The 15,507-nt window shown below is 60.6% G+C and overlaps 2 protein-coding genes across 5 annotated transcripts in view; one reads left to right on the top strand and one right to left on the bottom strand.

Moving 5' to 3' along the window:
• Positions 1-500: 500 nt before the first annotated feature.
• On the top strand, positions 501-9,648 carry NT5DC2 (5'-nucleotidase domain containing 2). 2 transcript variants are annotated; one of them, XM_072941466.1, is made up of 15 exons: positions 501-613; positions 840-958; positions 4,884-5,068; positions 5,252-5,326; positions 5,589-5,644; positions 5,764-5,857; positions 6,075-6,203; positions 6,317-6,377; positions 6,459-6,561; positions 6,679-6,780; positions 6,968-7,049; positions 8,763-8,849; positions 8,935-9,075; positions 9,161-9,225; positions 9,309-9,648. In XM_072941466.1, the coding sequence occupies exons 5-15, from the start codon at positions 5,598-5,600 to the stop codon at positions 9,568-9,570; spliced, it is 1,173 nt and encodes a 390-aa protein (XP_072797567.1). In that variant the 5' UTR covers positions 501-613; positions 840-958; positions 4,884-5,068; positions 5,252-5,326; positions 5,589-5,597; the 3' UTR covers positions 9,571-9,648. The 2 variants fall into 2 exon arrangements, with proteins under 2 accessions (XP_072797567.1, XP_006196452.2); XM_006196390.3 differs by lacking the exons at positions 501-613; positions 840-958 and adding an exon at positions 1,073-1,412.
• STAB1 (stabilin 1) overlaps positions 9,545-15,507 on the bottom strand; it is a 26,966-nt gene continuing 21,003 nt past the window's right edge. For 2 of the 3 annotated variants that reach the window (XM_072941428.1, XM_072941429.1), the window contains exons 47-69: positions 15,334-15,411; positions 15,090-15,236; positions 14,562-14,702; positions 14,414-14,473; positions 13,886-14,062; positions 13,716-13,802; positions 13,451-13,600; positions 13,292-13,348; positions 13,000-13,201; positions 12,499-12,648; positions 12,304-12,408; positions 12,049-12,156; positions 11,767-11,960; positions 11,527-11,671; positions 11,316-11,449; positions 11,061-11,226; positions 10,872-10,981; positions 10,662-10,781; positions 10,429-10,578; positions 10,248-10,352; positions 10,023-10,169; positions 9,817-9,933; positions 9,545-9,734 (exon numbers count right to left, since the gene is read on the bottom strand). In XM_072941428.1, the coding sequence (XP_072797529.1) occupies positions 9,678-9,734; positions 9,817-9,933; positions 10,023-10,169; positions 10,248-10,352; positions 10,429-10,578; positions 10,662-10,781; positions 10,872-10,981; positions 11,061-11,226; positions 11,316-11,449; positions 11,527-11,671; positions 11,767-11,960; positions 12,049-12,156; positions 12,304-12,408; positions 12,499-12,648; positions 13,000-13,201; positions 13,292-13,348; positions 13,451-13,600; positions 13,716-13,802; positions 13,886-14,062; positions 14,414-14,473; positions 14,562-14,702; positions 15,090-15,236; positions 15,334-15,411 (2,907 nt within the window). In that variant the 3' untranslated portion in view covers positions 9,545-9,677. Of the gene's footprint in view, positions 9,735-9,816; positions 9,934-10,022; positions 10,170-10,247; positions 10,353-10,428; positions 10,579-10,661; positions 10,782-10,871; positions 10,982-11,060; positions 11,227-11,315; positions 11,450-11,526; positions 11,672-11,766; positions 11,961-12,048; positions 12,157-12,303; positions 12,409-12,498; positions 12,649-12,999; positions 13,202-13,291; positions 13,349-13,450; positions 13,601-13,715; positions 13,803-13,885; positions 14,063-14,413; positions 14,474-14,561; positions 14,703-15,089; positions 15,237-15,333; positions 15,412-15,507 lie in introns of those variants that run through there. The other variant, XR_012060658.1, reaches the window with a different exon arrangement.

Below are 15,507 nucleotides of genomic sequence, written 5' to 3'. Positions count from 1 at the left end.
CCACCTAGCTCACTGGGGCCCTGGTGGGGGAGAGGCCACAGCCACCTACCCACGGGCCCACCCCTAGCCTGCGTCAGCACTTGGCCCAGGGGGTGGCACACTGTATATAGGTCCTCAGCCAAGGTGCAGCGAATAATGGAATGTACTCACAACCTTAGACCCAGCAAGGCCACCGTGGGGAGCATCCCAAGGAAAGAGTGCCCACCTGGCCAGTTCTCTCCACTGACAAGACCCACTGGTGCAGGGAATGGCTTGGTACGCATGCGGAGGACTCAGAAAACGGATCTGAGTGGTAGAGAGCGGTTCCCAGCAGGTAAGAGTAATTTCGTTCGAAAGTCTGGTAATATTGCTAGAACGGCAAGAGGGGGTTCTGCGAAGGGAAGCGAGGAGTGGGGCGGGTCGGTGCGGCCATTTGCTGAGGTAGGGACCAGGCAGGCGCAGTGCGCCCTGGCCCACCTCCCCGCTCCAAGTTAAACGGGATCATCTGTGTCAGGCACGAGGCGGGAGAGAGAAGCTACTTCAGCGGAAGCCGGCTGAGCTGCAGGCTCCGGAGATCTCACTCAGCGTGGAGCTGGCACCGGGAAGCGCGCAGGAAGGGCTCTTTATTCACTAGGTAAGTGAGTGAAACGGCACGGCGTCAGGTCCGCGCGCAGAGCCAGTCACGGACAGTAGACGAACACGACCCCCGCTGCAGAACTAGGGGGAGGGGCGGACGATCTGAGGTCCGCAGGACGGTAGGTGGAGGAAGGGGCGGGAGGACCCGAGAGCTGAGGGGGAGACAGAGGACCTGGGAAGGGGGGCGCGGGGTGCACCCACCGCGCTCCCGCCTTCTCTCTTAGCCCCGGAACGTCGCGGGGACGGGCGTTCTTAGGCCCTCGGGCCTCCCAGAACGGGGAAAGAAGAACCGGGCTCCGCCGCAGTAGATACCGAAGGGGAACGCGGAGTCCTCAGCCGCTCGGTAGGCGGGGGGAGGGGGCCGCGGAGCCCGCCCCGCCCCGCCCCGCCCGGGACCTCCCGCCCCCGCGGGCCAAGGGGTGCGCCCATTGGCCGGCCAGACTCCTCGCGCCGCGCCCATTGGCCGGCCGCCGTGAGGAGCACGCGGCCACCGTGGCGGGCGCGCAGTGGGAGGGCGGCGGACGGGCCGGAGGGCCGAGAGCTGTGCGGGCGGCGCGCAGCGGGCATGGCGGGTGCGGGGCTGCGGGCGGCCGCTCGGCGCTGGATGCCGCGCCGAGACCACGGCGGGCCGCGAGGCGCCTCATCCTCGCCCTCCTGCCCTGGCTGCGGCCCCCCAGGTCCCGGCGCACACTGCCCGGGCGCCCCGCGCTCCGCGCCCGCTCCGGCGCCCGCCGGTGGCGCCGAGCCCAGCGCGCACCTGTGGGCTCGATACCAGGACATGCGGAAACTGGTGCACGGTGAGTGAGCCGGGAGCGGGACAAGCGCCGGGGGTGTAGCTCTCGCGGCGGCACACGCGTGCCTGGGTTTCGGACAGACGCACCGAGCGCCAGGGTAACGCTCCCGAGCCGTCCTGGGCATCGTTCCTCTGGGGAAGCGCCATGGTGGGGCTCGCCGGAGCCTTGGAGCCCCACGGCCGGGCAGCTCTTAGGGAGAGGCTCTGGCAGGTGGTCCTGGGAGCCTCGGGACACCGGGAGGCTGGCGAGCGCGAGGTTTGTTCCTCCGCTCAGTTTGCAGGAGCTCAGAGTTCCAGAAGCGGCCGCCGGAAGGCGGGGCCCCAGAGACTTTCCTCAGGGTCCCGCCTGCTGGGATACCGCTGCGGAAACGCCCCCAACCTCTTGTTCTCTTCAGGGCCCTTAGCTGGGGCGGGATTACTGGGGACAAAGCCAGCCGGCCGGCGGCGCAGACTGGAGCGGGCTCCTAGGGACTCCCGACCCAAGGATGCCGACTGGACTATTCGGACACCTCTAGATTCCGCCCTGGAGTCTGGCACTGTGAGCCCAGGAGGGGACGGTGTTGGTTGGAGTCGCCTGGGTCCCCTGGAATCCAGCAGGGTTGTTCCTCTATCCTCCCTCAGCAAAACGAGCTGATGAGGCCCAGGGCACCCTGGTGAGGCCAGAGGTCTGGGAGGGGTGGATATTTGTTCTGGTCTCTGGGGCCCTGCCGTTTTAGCAGAATATGTGGTTGGGTCTTGGCCCCATCGCTGACCAGCTGGGTGGCTCATCAAGCCTGGCCCTTGGACCCTTGGTGTTTTGCATCATAAAGTACAATTCTTGAGCCTCTGTCACAGGGTTGTGGTGGTGACTCGGAAAGAGGCCAAGAAGGGACAAAGGAGCTTCCAGAGGAGCCCCCCAGGGGTGACATGGCTTTCATTGTTTGATAAGACAAAGTGATCCTGTCTGGAAGATTCCAATTGACTGAACGAGGGCTTCTACTCCAGCTGTGCGGAGACCTGAGAGTGGTGGGTGGACAGGACTCACCTTTTGAGAAGCTGAAGGCAGAATAAAACCCCTGAGGAATGGTACTTTTGAAGCCATTGAGTCTCTTGTCAGGACCATCCCCACCACACACACCCCCTAGTGGACAGGGCACACTTGGGAGTGCTGTTTAAGGAGATAGTTTTGCTCTGGCCCTTGAGAAGACCCCCCTGTAGAGCAGCCTGAGAAGCCTGCCGTGTAGGTGTTGGGAAGAGATGTAGGGAGGTTTAGTGGGCTTTATTTATCACTCAGGGCCCACCTAGATCTTAAGATCCTCACAGAGACACCCCCCCGCAAGCTCCTCTTGCTGTGACAGGGGCAAGGTTGTTTCCAAGATGCCATGATGAGTGCCAGGATGGAGCAGCCTTGCACCCCTGAGTCCTGACTCTCCCCTCTGGGTTTTCTTGGGGGAGATTCCGGGCATTGAGGTATGCTGATGCCTATGGGCAAACTATGACAGAAAGCCTGGCCTGCCACCCCCACCCTCGCCCCTGTCTCAGCATGGTGACGTTAGAAGGCTAGGCCAAGGGGCAAAGTGATTGAGGCAGTTGGGTGACCCAAATTCACATCTCAACTCCATGGGCTACTGCTAGATGGTTTGGAGCAAGTGACTTCACCTCCCTAAGCTCCAGTTTCTTCCTATGGACGATGGAGGAATAAATATGACCACCTTACGGGACTGGAGTTGGGATTGAACAAGATGAGCCTCTAAGGCATCCAGCAGCAACTGGGTGGTGGCCCCCACCGAGACTCTCATGGCTGCCATGAGGAGGAGTTGGCCTGGAAGCTGGGGGCTGGACAGTAAGACCAGTGGACTTGAGGGGCCAGTGTGGGTGGAGGGGCATGTCTCCTCTCCTGGCCCTGTGCAATACCACAGCCCTGCAGAAGAAGGTGGGACCTTGTGGACCCTGGAGCTATGATTCTCAGTCTAGAAGCTGGGTTAGGAGACCAGGCCTGTGGGCTGTTTCCCTGTCCTGCTTTGTTCCTGGGAGGATTGTCCATCACTGAGAAGGAAGAGTAGGCACGAAAGCCTGGACTTGGTCAGAACTCTGTGTGAGCAAGGGGCTATACTGCCAAGCAGACCTTCCCCTCCTAGGGAGCTGCTGAGCATTGTACCAGGAGTCACAGTTGGCACCCAGAAACTCAGGACGGTGGGGAGAGACATCTCAGAAGCAGTTCCCTAGAGAGCTGAAGTGTCTCATGTGTGCCCAAATGAGGAGTGTTCTGTCTGCACCCATAAGTCTGTGAAGCAGCTGCTCCACCAGGCCTGGGGCCACCAGAGGAACCAGCCACACCTGTTCCCCGACTGACACTCTGCACTTGGCTCCAAAGGAAAGGGGGTAGGGGAGGAGCCTGTGTTCCAAAGGGGCCTTCATGGCAAATGTCTGCAGCGTGGCCAAGGGCTTCTGGTTCCAAATTATGACGATATGGCTGAGACAGAAATTCACTGGAGGCTCGGGCAGTTTGGGCCTAAAAGTCTCGGGAGCAGAGCCACCTGAAGCCCCTGCGAGGCAGTGCCTCGTGCACCTAGTCCTCCCTGCTCCCCTCTATCTCCCTGCAACCTGTTTCCTTGAGGGATGTCGGGAACGGGGAAGTGTAGGTTCCAGAGGCATATTGCCCATTTAATCCTACATTTGCCGAGGGTGCAGAGTGGGAATACTGCCCAGAGCGTGTTCTGTATGACCCTCTTAGTAATTCTGTAGGTTGGTACAATTTTTATTCCCCCTTTAGAGACAAGGAAACAGGCCCAAGAGGTGATTTTCCTGAGATCATAGTCATGAGAGGGAAGGGTTGATCTGGTCTCTCTGGCCTCAAAGCCCATGCCCTTTTCCCATTTACCTCACCCACTGCACAGATGGGGAAACCAAGGCAGACTAGCTTTAGATCTTTCGCCTCATCTGCCTCCCTGAAACCCCAGAACGTGCTCTGCGCAGTGTCCCACTCAGCCCCACGGGAGCAGCAAGGGGCTTGGGATGGCTATGACTGTTCTCAGAGGGGAGCAGCCTGGGTAATGGCCCAGAAGCTGACATTACACGTCCAGCCTGTCGTAATTAGCAATGTTCCCTGGCTAGAGGCAGCAAATGTCATTACGTGGGCTGGTGGGCGGCTGAAATCCGATTAAGAGAGGCCTAGCTATGAGGGCTGTGGCAGGTGTGCAGAGCTGGAAGCCTGAGCAGCAGAGGAGCTACCTGATACCCACCATCCCAACCCTACCTTCAGGCAAGATGGAAAGGGTCAGAGCATAGCCAGGTGTCTGATGGGGCTTATGAGAGCATAGGAGGCATGGCTCAGAGCAACTGGTGGGCTGCAAGCGATGGTGTAATTCAGAACCCACAGGGTCCTTATCCCACCCAAGTGACCCTGGGGAGTGACTTCTCTCTGAGCCTCACCGAGCTAAGAGTACCATCCTGAATGTTTCATGATCGCCCTCATCATACTTGCACCTCCTTGTAGATCTCCTGCCTCCTGAGGTCTGCAGTCTCCTGAACCCAGCAGCCATCTATGCCAACAACGAGATCAGCCTACGAGATGTCGAGGTCTATGGCTTTGACTATGATTACACCCTGGCCCACTACGCAGACGCGCTGCACCCAGAGATCTTTAATGCTGCCCGTGACATCCTGATCGAGCATTACAAGGTGAGGCTAGACAGGCAGGGGGCCCAGGTCCTGGAGGCCGGCAGGGCCCAGCTTGGCCTAACCCCAGGCTGGAATCATGGGGCTCCCCTGGGCGGGTGGCTGAATTGATCCCCTGAGGCAGCTGCTCAGCCAGCAGGTCTGGCAGTGCTGCTGGCTCAGGCCTGGCCTGATTCCCCCCAACAGTACCCAGAGGGGATTCGGAAGTATGACTACAACCCCAGCTTTGCCATCCGTGGCCTCCACTATGACATTCAGAAGGTGAGTGGCTAGACCACTGACTCCCTGGCCCCTTCTGACTGGATGTGGATTGGGGCTACTTCCTTAGCACCCAGTCTCCTTTGGGGCAGTCTTTTCATCTGTCTACCCCCTTGGCCTCAAAGCTATAGCTTCCTCTTGATGTGCACGTGATCCCGTTGGTACCATCCAGTTGGGGCTTCAGCATAGGGGCTGGAAAAGGCTGGCTCAGAACCAATGGCAAACTTCCTCCTCACTGCCCATCTTGCTCTCTTGGTGCCCCCAGAGTCTTCTGATGAAGATTGATGCTTTCCATTACGTACAGCTGGGGACGGCCTACAGGTCAGTGCTGACTCTGCCCTGACCCCACCCCAGCCCACTTTCCCCCACCCCAGCCCACCCTACACTATGGCCTGGGCTCAGGACCACTTTGGACTGGTGATGTTTGTGCATCCACCCAGGGGCCTCCAGCCTGTGCCAGATGAAGAGGTGATCGACCTCTATGGGGGCACCCAGCACATCCCACTCTACCAGATGAGTGGCTTCTATGGCAAGGTAATTGCTCCATCTGCCACTGCCCATGGCAGTTAGCTCAGTGACCTCACTATGGGTGCTGGCTCCCTGGGAGGCAGTGCCCACATCCCTGTGGGCCAGCCCTAACCCACAGGCTACACCCTTCTGCCAGTGTCCCAAGACAGAGTTGGAGCTCTTGGTCTCCAGAGCTTGGGGTGGTGGGGCTGGAGGGGTTGCCAAGTCAATGGTCCCTCCCCAGGGCCCTTCCATCAAGCAGTTCATGGACATCTTCTCACTGCCAGAGATGGCACTGCTATCCTGTGTGGTGGACCACTTCCTGGGCCATGGCCTGGAGTTTGACCAAGCACACCTCTACAAGGATGTGACGGTAAAGACACTAGGCCTGCCTTTAGGGTGGCAGGGAAGATGAAGTCCAGCCACAACAGGGGACAGTTCCTCCTGGGCTCCACTGTACCCTCACTGTCCCTCCACTGCCCCCAGGATGCCATTCGGGATGTGCACGTGAAGGGCCTTATGTACCAATGGATCGAGCGGGACATGGGTAAGGGAGGACATTGACCCTGCTACGGCCTGCCTGGGCAGGTGCAGGGCTGGCCCTCACAGACCCATCTCCTCCTGTCAGAGAAGTACATCCTGCGAGGGGATGAGACATTTGCTGTCCTGAGCCGCCTGGTGTCCCATGGGAAACAGCTGTTCCTCATCACCAACAGTCCTTTCAGCTTTGTGTGAGCCCCGCCCCGCTGGGAGGAGGGAGCGGGTCAGGGGCCCTGGTTGGGGTGGGCAGGCCTGGAGCCTCCCTCAGACACCTGCCACCTGACCCACCCTGTCCCATCTCTGCCCAGGGACAAGGGGATGCGGCACATGGTGGGCCCTGACTGGCGCCAGCTCTTTGACGTGGTCATTGTCCAGGCAGACAAGCCCAGCTTCTTCACCGACCGGCGCAAGTATGGGCCTGACAGGGCAGTGGGCCCAGGGAGCAGGGAATGGCCTCTGTTTACTGCACTGTGTGCTTGGAATGGGGACAAGCCCTTGCTGACAGTGAGCAGGGGGGCCTTTGCAGAGCGGAGAGGTGCCTGGCCTGGGGTCCTGCCACAGATTGAATGAAAATTAGCCTCTTTACCCCGACCCTAGGCCTTTCAGAAAACTTGATGAGAAGGGCGTACTGCAGTGGGACCGTATCACCCGCCTGGAAAAGGGCAAGATCTATCGGCAGGTGAGCACTGTCTAGATGGGAGTTGCACCTGGCAGGGGCCCCAGGGCCTAGCCAAAGCCCCAGGCTGTGGAGGGGCAACCACACAGCCTCCTGGGTCCTGACCAGCCACCACACATCTACTGTGGGTCTGTCCCCTCACAGGAAGTGGCTCCCAGGGCCCAGGCCTGGGCAATGTTGAGGGCTTGCATTTGAATTCCCACTCACTACTGGATAGCAGAGGGAGCCTGGCCCAGTCGCTTGGCCTCTCTGTGCTGTGCTTTGTTCGTATGTAAAAGAGGTATAATACTCAGCTTAAGTGGCGGTATAAGCTCTTAGGTGGGCCAGACCTTCGCTAAGTGCCCAGTAAATGGCACTGATTTCACTTGAGGCTTGAGCTCTCTGCTGCAGCCAGACAAGCCTGGTTGGGGCCCCAGAGCTGGGCTGGTGGGGGTGGTTCACAGGCCTCTAGGGAGACCCCCTTTCCTGGCTGGCTGGGAAGATGAGAAAGGAGCCTTGTGCTGGGAGGTAGATATTAGGTGGCTGTGAGCAGGAGGTGATTAAGGCATTTGGCTCTGGATGGAATGCAGAAACCCTGGTGGAGATGTGGGGCGGTTCCAGAAAGTGTCGGGACGGAGGAAGCCAGCAGTTCAGCCACTGGCACAGCCACAGGGAGCTGCCTCCAGTTACCCAATGTCAAGGCCGAGGCCTGGCTGCAGGCACTACTCCCACCCTGCTGGCCCCCTTGGATGCAGGCTCTTCCCTCCATTCTGAGGGTGACACTCTCCTTTGTCTCTAAGCCTGAGGAGGGTCACACCTCTTTGTGGGGAACATGCAGTTTTCTTTGGCAGGTTTAAGACTTTTCTTTATGCCTGATCTGAAATTTCACTGTGTGCTTGCTTCTCGGCTTTCTTAGATCTAGTCCTCTCCCTCCCTCCGTCTGTCTCCTGGTGCTGGAGCCTCCATCCTGCCTGACTTGGCACTGGCACCACAAGTCTGTCCCTTGGCACATCTTCAGTATGTGGGCTCCACCCGCTCATACTTCCATCTTCCGAGGGGTCCCCTGTTCCTCAGCCCCTCCACTTGAATTTATTTCAACAATTAAGTCCTTCACAGCCACCTGTTCGCCCCCCAGCTTTCCTCCCCTGGGACTCGCACATGCAGGCTGCTCCAGTAACTCCTTTCTGCTGGGTGTATATTCTCACTTCTGGGCTGTGGGCTCCCGCCCTGGAGGCAGCAGAACTTCCTGCTCTGGGCCTTCCTCCTCCACTACCCCACCCCACCCCTTATGCTGCCCTCGGAGCTTCCTCTGCTGTGTTTGAGCCTGGCTGAGTGTTTTCATCTTTTCTCCGGCTTTGGTGCAGGAGGGGCAGGCGGCCTCAGAGTAAGCGCTGCCATTGGTCTGCTGGGTCCCTGTGGGGGTCACGCCTGCTGTTTGTTTCCCACAGAGACTGGACTCAATCCCTAGCCTGGGGTGGGTGTGAGGCCACAGGGAGGGGAGGCCCTGGAGGCTCAGGGCACCAGGCCAGGCCTACAGGAGACTTCCCTGCAGCAGGCAGACCCCCTTCCTGAGTGTGAGGGGGGAGGTGGCGAGGGCCGGAGGGGACAGCAAGGCCATGGGAAAGGGCAGCCCAGCATCCGGCCCTGCTGACTGGGGATGTGGGAGGACTGGGGGTAACAGCCCCGTGGGGTTGCCCTTGGCACTTTGGGCTTAGTGGCCCCCTCCCTGTCCTCCAGGGAAACCTGTTTGACTTCCTGCGCCTGACAGAATGGCGGGGCCCCCGCGTGCTCTATTTCGGAGACCACCTCTACAGTGACCTGGCGGTGAGGGCTGTGGGGCTGGGCCACAGTTGGGGATGGGGGGAGCTCCTAGCCAGCGCTGAACCCTGTCCTCCACCTTGCCCACCAGGATCTCATGCTGCGGCACGGCTGGCGCACGGGTGCCATCATCCCAGAACTGGAGCGCGAGATCCGCATCATTAACACGGAGCAGTACATGCACTCACTGACGTGGCAGCAGGCGCTTACCGGGCTGCTGGAGCGCATGCAGGTGCGGGGGCGGTTGATCGTCTGCAGGGAGGCACAGGGGCTGCCGCCTGGGTGCACAGACCCAGCACACACCTTGTCTCTCCTAGACCTACCAGGACGCCGAGTCGCGGCAGGTGCTGGCCGCCTGGATGAAGGAGCGGCAGGAGCTGAGGTAAGCAGGTGGGGCCTGGGCAGGAGTCCCAGCCCAGCCCCCTCCAGAGTCCCCCTCCTGAGTGCCCGTGTTCCCCTCCGCAGGTGCATCACCAAGGCCCTGTTCAATGCCCAGTTTGGGAGCATCTTCCGCACCTTCCACAACCCCACCTACTTCTCACGGCGCCTGGTGCGCTTCTCTGACCTCTACATGGCCTCTCTCAGCTGCCTGCTCAACTACCGCGTGGACTTCACCTTCTACCCCCGCCGCACACCCCTGCAGCACGAGGCACCGCTCTGGATGGACCAGCTTTGCACTGGCTGCATGAAGACACCCTTCCTTGGTGACATGGCCCACATCCGCTGAGGGCACCTTTATTGTCAGGACCAGGCCCAGTCCTTCCTGTCCTGCCCACTCTGGGCAATAAATGCCGTCTCCCTCCTGCTTGTTCCTCTGCTTCAGTCCCAGCCACATCACTTGACCGCGAGGATCCTCTGGGTGTCGGGGTAGTCCTCCTCCAGGAGTGAGTCCTGCGGGGAGGACTGTTAGTGCCTGGGCCGAGACCAGGCCTGGGTCCACTTTCCCAACTCCCCTGCCTCCAACAACACTCACGTCAAAGGGCTCACAAAAGGCATCTGGGCTACCGAAGACCGGGTTAGGGACAGAGACCAGGGTTGGGCTGGTCCCTTTTTGCCAGGGGGAGAAGTCATCAGCAGCGTCGTCTTCCACCTGGCAAGAGGGGTGAGTAGTGAGGGGCCTCAAACAAGATCAGTGGGCCCAGACCCCCACCAACTCCATCAGGCCCCCACCCAACCTACCTGGAAGGCAGAGAAGCCAAAGCCTGTGGCCCTGCCTCGGGCGCGGAGGTAGAGGGCTCCGGCCACCAGGCCAAGAAGTGCTCCAGCAGCTACCACAGCCCCCACACCTGCTGCCACAGGTGGGGCCTCAGGTGCTACCACTGCCCGCTGCAAACAAGGAGAGCATCAAGGACATTTCCAGAGCGGTCCCCTCACCCTCTGCAGCTCCGCCCCCAGCCAACTCACGGGCTGTGGGGGTGCCAGGAGGGGGCTGGCCAAAGCATGGATGATGCCATTGAAGGCCACGATGTCCCACGTGATGACACGGCTAACTGCAACTGCTCCTGGGACCTGTAGGGAGACCAGTCAGGCCCAGAAGGTGAGTGAGGACTGGGGCCAGCAGGGGAGGGGCAGCCGCCAGACTCACCACAGGGGCCCAGGAACTGTTGTCGGGGCCCACGTTACTGATGACGAGGCTGAGGCCTGAGTGGGCAGGAAGCAAGGTACCCTGGCTGGCATTGGTGCTCAGGAAGGTGGTGTTGGAGGCGTGCAGCTCCAGGTCTGGGCCACTCAGCGTCTGGGCAAAGCAGGGCCTTGTTGGCCTGGGCCAGACAGAGGGAGCAGAGTCGGGCCCTGCTTTGCTCACGCCCCGTTAGTTACCATATTGTCCACAAAGCCTTCATTGACAGGAACAAAGAGTGTCTTATAGGTGAGCTCGTCATTCAGGAAATCCAGAAAGTCGAGACCCCTCTGGGTAGCATTGGCGTATTCCAGTAGCATCTGGGAGAGTGGGAAGACAGGGTTGTGGGTGGGCTCCCTCCCCACGGATCCCAGCTACCCAACACCCCCTGAGGCTGGGCTCCTGCACACCCCATAGAAGGTGGAGAAGTTGGCAGTGGTGGCCAGTACATCAAGCAGCTTCCCATTGCACACACTGGTTCCATCCCCCACGAAGCCATCACGACAGCGGCAAGCCACGTCTGCAAGAAAGGTAGCTCAGTGGGTTGGTAGGTCAGTGAGCAAGGACAGCGGGGACAGGGGCGTGGTGGGTGGCTGCACCTTGCACACGGTAGCAGTAGGCATCCCAGCGCTCTGACAGGTTCTTCCGGGCACCCAGGCTGACCACGCCCACCTGACCATCACCGCAGTCTGCCGCAGGGAAAACGACGGGGTGGGCAGCCGAGCCATTGGCCAGCCAGCCCACAAGGCAGAGGTGGAGGCCCAGCTATGGAGGCAGAAGAGGATGCTGAGACCCAAGGCCCAACTCAAGGGGTCCCCCACAGGCTTGGCTTCAGACTCCTGGGCCCTATGCACCTGCTGGGCGGCGGAAAGCTGAGGGAGAGAAGCAAGGTCAGCCCCTTGGGCCCTACAAGCTGCCTCTGCCTCTGAGAAGTTCAGGCTGTAAGGGCCACTGGTGGCCTGGAGGTGGAAGACACCAGCTCGTTTCTCTGCAGAAGGGAGGGGTGCGTGGTCAGTGGGCTGGCACCAAGGTAAAGCAAGGGTGCTGAGAGAGGGGGAAGCACACCCTGGAAGTGCAGGTCCGTGCACACGGCATCCACATGACACGGTGGGGGCTGGTCCAGGCAGCGGTCCACAGGGGGCTCGGGCTCCTCCAGACAGTGCAGTCCGTCACCCACATAGCCAGCATGGCACACACAGCGTCGGGTGTTCTGGCACAGGAGAGCAGGTAAGCCCTCTTCAGGGACTGGGACAGCTGCTTTTGAGGGGCCTCCCCACCCAGCTGCTTGGCTCCCTGCCTGCTCACCGGTCCTGTGTTCAGGCAGTCTGCATGCTCGCTGCAGCCTCCACGGTGGCCGTCCTCACAGGGATTGCGGGCCCGGCAGCTCCAGCCGTCACCTTCATAGTCAGGTAGGCAGGTGCAGGCAACTCTGGTGCCTACCTGGCTGCAGTTGGCGTGCTCACTGCAGCCACCACGCCCATCCTGGCACAGGTTCACCACTGGAGGGCAGGGAGAGGTAGTTGGGCCAGGTGACAGGAGAGGAGGGGAGTGGGGCCTCCCACCTCACACCCCTGTCCACCTGCTCACCTGTACACGTGTAGCCGTCCCCTTCATAGCCCAGGCTGCACTCACAGCTGTTGCCCATGCGGCACACGGCCTGGGGTGCGCAGGGTGGGGCGCACACGGGCTGCAGCTCTGTCCCCCAAGGCCCACCCCACATATCCAGATTAGTGGCTGCCTTCCTGGGGTCCTCCCCCACCTCAGGGTGCAGCTGGGGCATGCACTGGTGTGTGCAAGTATATCCAAGTGTGCAGGGTAGGCACAAGCACAAGGCCCACTTACCCAGCTGCACCTCACAGCGTGGCCCAGTCCAGCCCTCATCACAGAAGCAGGAGCCAGAGCCCCCAGTGCCTTCATCACAGTGGCCATGGGAGGTGCAGCTGCAGGCTGAGACGGACAGGCAGGGGGACTGTTGGCATGTAGGTCAAGGGAATCGGGAGCAGTGTAGGGCAGGGTGGATGGAGCAAGACCACTAACCTTGGCAAAGGGGCCCAAAGGCACCCGGAGCGCAGAGTTCACATGCTGTCCCAGCAAACCCTGGACGGCACCTACAATACCCGCTGCCACTCATGCCGTCCATGCACACGCCATGGTCACTACAGGGGCTGCTGGCACCACCAGGGCAAGCTAGGGGACGGGGTGGAAGAAGTGAGGTGAGGCAGGGTGCTCGTCAGGTGCATCCCCAGCCCAACCACATCATCCATCCTCCACCCAAGTCCCTGCGCTGCTAAGAACTCTCCAGGTCCCAGTGCCCTGGAGAACACCCAGACCCTCGGTGTAGGAGCTGCACCATCAACACACCCACCCCAGCTCTTCAGAGTGTTTTCTCTGGGTAAAATCCACTCACCCCTGCCCCAAACCTGCGCCAGCCCTTGACCACCCCAACACCCTTTCTGAGGCACAATGGCCAGAGCTGTGCCCGTGGCTGTCTTGAGAGCTAAAGGAGCCAGTCAGCATCTGCAGCCTCAGGACGTTCACCTCGGCACTCGCTGCCATAGTGTCCAGGGCAGCAGCTGGGCTTCCAGGTTGTGGTGACACAGTTGCGGTAGCATCCCCTGCCCAGGCCTTGGGGCTGACCCCAGTGGCTGGGCCGGGCCCAAACGCTACGCAGTGCCAAGGAGTGCAGTGGAGGAGACGTCCAGAACTTTGAGAAATAGCGCCAGCAGGCCTCAGGGCTGCCCTAGGCCAAGAGGAATCAGGCTGAATGCTGAGTTTGGTGGTCCCTGGGCCCTGCCCCGCCCTCAGCCCTCCCCAGCTCACAGCCCCTTACCTGCTCCTGTGAGCCCTCAGGACAGGGTGGTTCCAGCCCACAAATGCTGCAAATTTTCTGGAAAGAAGGGATGCCAAAACATAGCAAGGTCAAGTAGTTGGACAGGACAGGTGGGCTTAGGCCCCTCCCCATCCACCTCTGGCCTGTGACCTCCCTCACCAGCCACAAAGGCCGAGTCTCAAAGCGGTCACAGCGGGCACCAAGACCAGGTGGCTCCAACAACTGGTCAATGCCATAGGCCAGGCCACCCTCAAAGGGCAGGTGCCGCTGAACAATTCGGGCGTCTTCCTCTCCCACGGTGAGCTCACCCTGCAGGTGGAAGATGTAGGGGTACATGAGGGTCACAGGTGTACCGCAGCCCCCCACCACTGCCAGGGCTCCTGGCCTCCTGCCTCCCTCATTCAACCTTTCTCCCCAGACTCACCGGCCGGGCACGGCTGCAAGAGAAGGAGATGGGGGTCCCATGCATGGTGCGCAGTGGGCCCAGGTTGGGCAGGTCAGATGCCAAGGCCTGAGCAGATGGAGCCACAGTTAGAGCTGGGTGGGCAGGCTGGGTGGCAGGCAGTGGGGACCAAGGTCTGGGGGTGTGCCCACCTCGATGTTGCGGATCACGTGGCCCCGCAGAATGGCTGCCAGCTTTTCACGGTGGTCCTCATGGTACAGCCAGACCTGACGATCAGGAGGCAAGGCTCTCAGGGCAGAGTCTGTGGGCCATAGCATTGTGAGAGGCCTATGGGATGAATCTCGAAGCAGGGGCAGGAGGCCAGCCATCTGGTGGGACAGAGCAGATGTGTGGCAGTCAGCCCAGTCAGAGACTGGTGGGCAGATGGAGGGGGCTGACTATAGAGACCAGGCAGGGGTTCGAGGGACCCAGGTGACATTCCCACTGGCCACTGTAGCCATCCCAGGCAGGAATACATGGACACACATGCATGTTGTCAGCTATGTAAGCACACATAAATGCACCCTTGTGCTCCACAGGCTCTCATGGACACAGTCTGTGCATATAGATGTGCTCACACAGGCAGGTGTGCACAGACAGGTGAGTGCATATATTGACAGTCACCTGCATAGACACACTGGCATGTGCACATTTGCACACACTCTCACATGCAGAAGTACCGTAACAAGGCCGCTGAAGATCTTGTAACCGAAGCTCTCGGCGGCAGCAGTGATGTTTCTCTGGAGACAGAAACTCGTGAGCAGCGAGGTCAGACAGGATAGCAGGATCCCAGGCCCCGAACTCCCAGGCCTGCACCCAGCGTCATACCCGTGGGGTGGGAGCCATGTCAGGCTCCCAGTGCAGGGCTTCAGGTGGCAGCAGGACGCGGTCGAGGAAGTGCAGGACACCATTCACTGCCTCGTGGTCACTGCTCACCACACGCGCGAAGTCATTGATGTAAACGCTGCCCTAGGGGGTGGGGGGACCAGGACTGAATGAAGAGATTAGTGGGGTGCTTGTGAGCTGTGGGCGGGGCCTGAGGCAGGGGCAGAGCCTGGGTTGGGCAAGTCTCGGGGCAAGTAGGTGGGGTCAAGGCAGAGGGAGGTCTTGCCTCCCGCGAGGACTTGGCTGGTGGGTGCGGCACCGGCACAGGGCCAGGCTCGGAAGTCCTGAGCCCAGCACCGGCCCGTTGTAGTGAGTGGGATCTGGGGCCAGACCCATGTCCCTCTCATTCTTTGCCCTGGCCATGGGAAGGTGAGAGGATTCTAAAGGCATGGGGACAAGGGCTTAGGCCTTGAAAGCAGCTGAGTCCTGGGTCTGTGGACGGCTCATGTCAGGGGTGGGGACTGGGCCCACCTCCCTCTCGTTGAAGCGCAGGGTGTGCCCGGAGAGTGTGGTGGCATAACCCGCCTCCAGCAGCTCTTGGCTCCGCAGCTGCCGGCAACCGACCACGTGGTATCGGAACACCAGCTGGCGATTTGCGCGAATCCGAGCCAGCTCATCCTGGAGTGGAGATCGTGAGGGTACAGGGGGGCTGTGACTGCCCCTCTGCCCAGGCAGTGCCCATCCCTCCCCAGCCTTGCTCCAGGGGCTGAGTTACCTGTGACAGGTTGGCCATTAAATCTGCATGAGGCACGAAGATTGTGAAAGGCCCTTCCCCCTTGAGCTCCTTGTATTCCTGGTGGGGGAGAGGGGAATACCCTGAGTGGAAGAAGGGCAACCTGGGACCAACTAGGGCTTCCACTGATCTTTCAGGAAAGATCTGGACTCAGAA

This window comes from Vicugna pacos, chromosome 17, assembly GCF_048564905.1.
Source record: "Vicugna pacos chromosome 17, VicPac4, whole genome shotgun sequence".
Classification (NCBI taxonomy): Eukaryota; Metazoa; Chordata; class Mammalia; order Artiodactyla; family Camelidae; genus Vicugna; species Vicugna pacos.
This window is presented reverse-complemented; position numbering and strand designations above follow the sequence as displayed.

Bases quoted from the DNA above. Each gene is read 5' to 3' on its own strand.
- NT5DC2 (XM_006196390.3), top strand. From the start codon at position 1,181: ATGGCGGGTGCGGGGCTGCGGGCGGCCGCTCGGCGCTGGATGCCGCGC. The intron at 6,204-6,316 runs GTAAAGACACTA...CACTGCCCCCAG, and splicing joins ACCTCTACAAGGATGTGACG to GATGCCATTCGGGATGTGCA. The intron at 9,076-9,160 runs GTGCGGGGGCGG...TGTCTCTCCTAG, and splicing joins GGCTGCTGGAGCGCATGCAG to ACCTACCAGGACGCCGAGTC.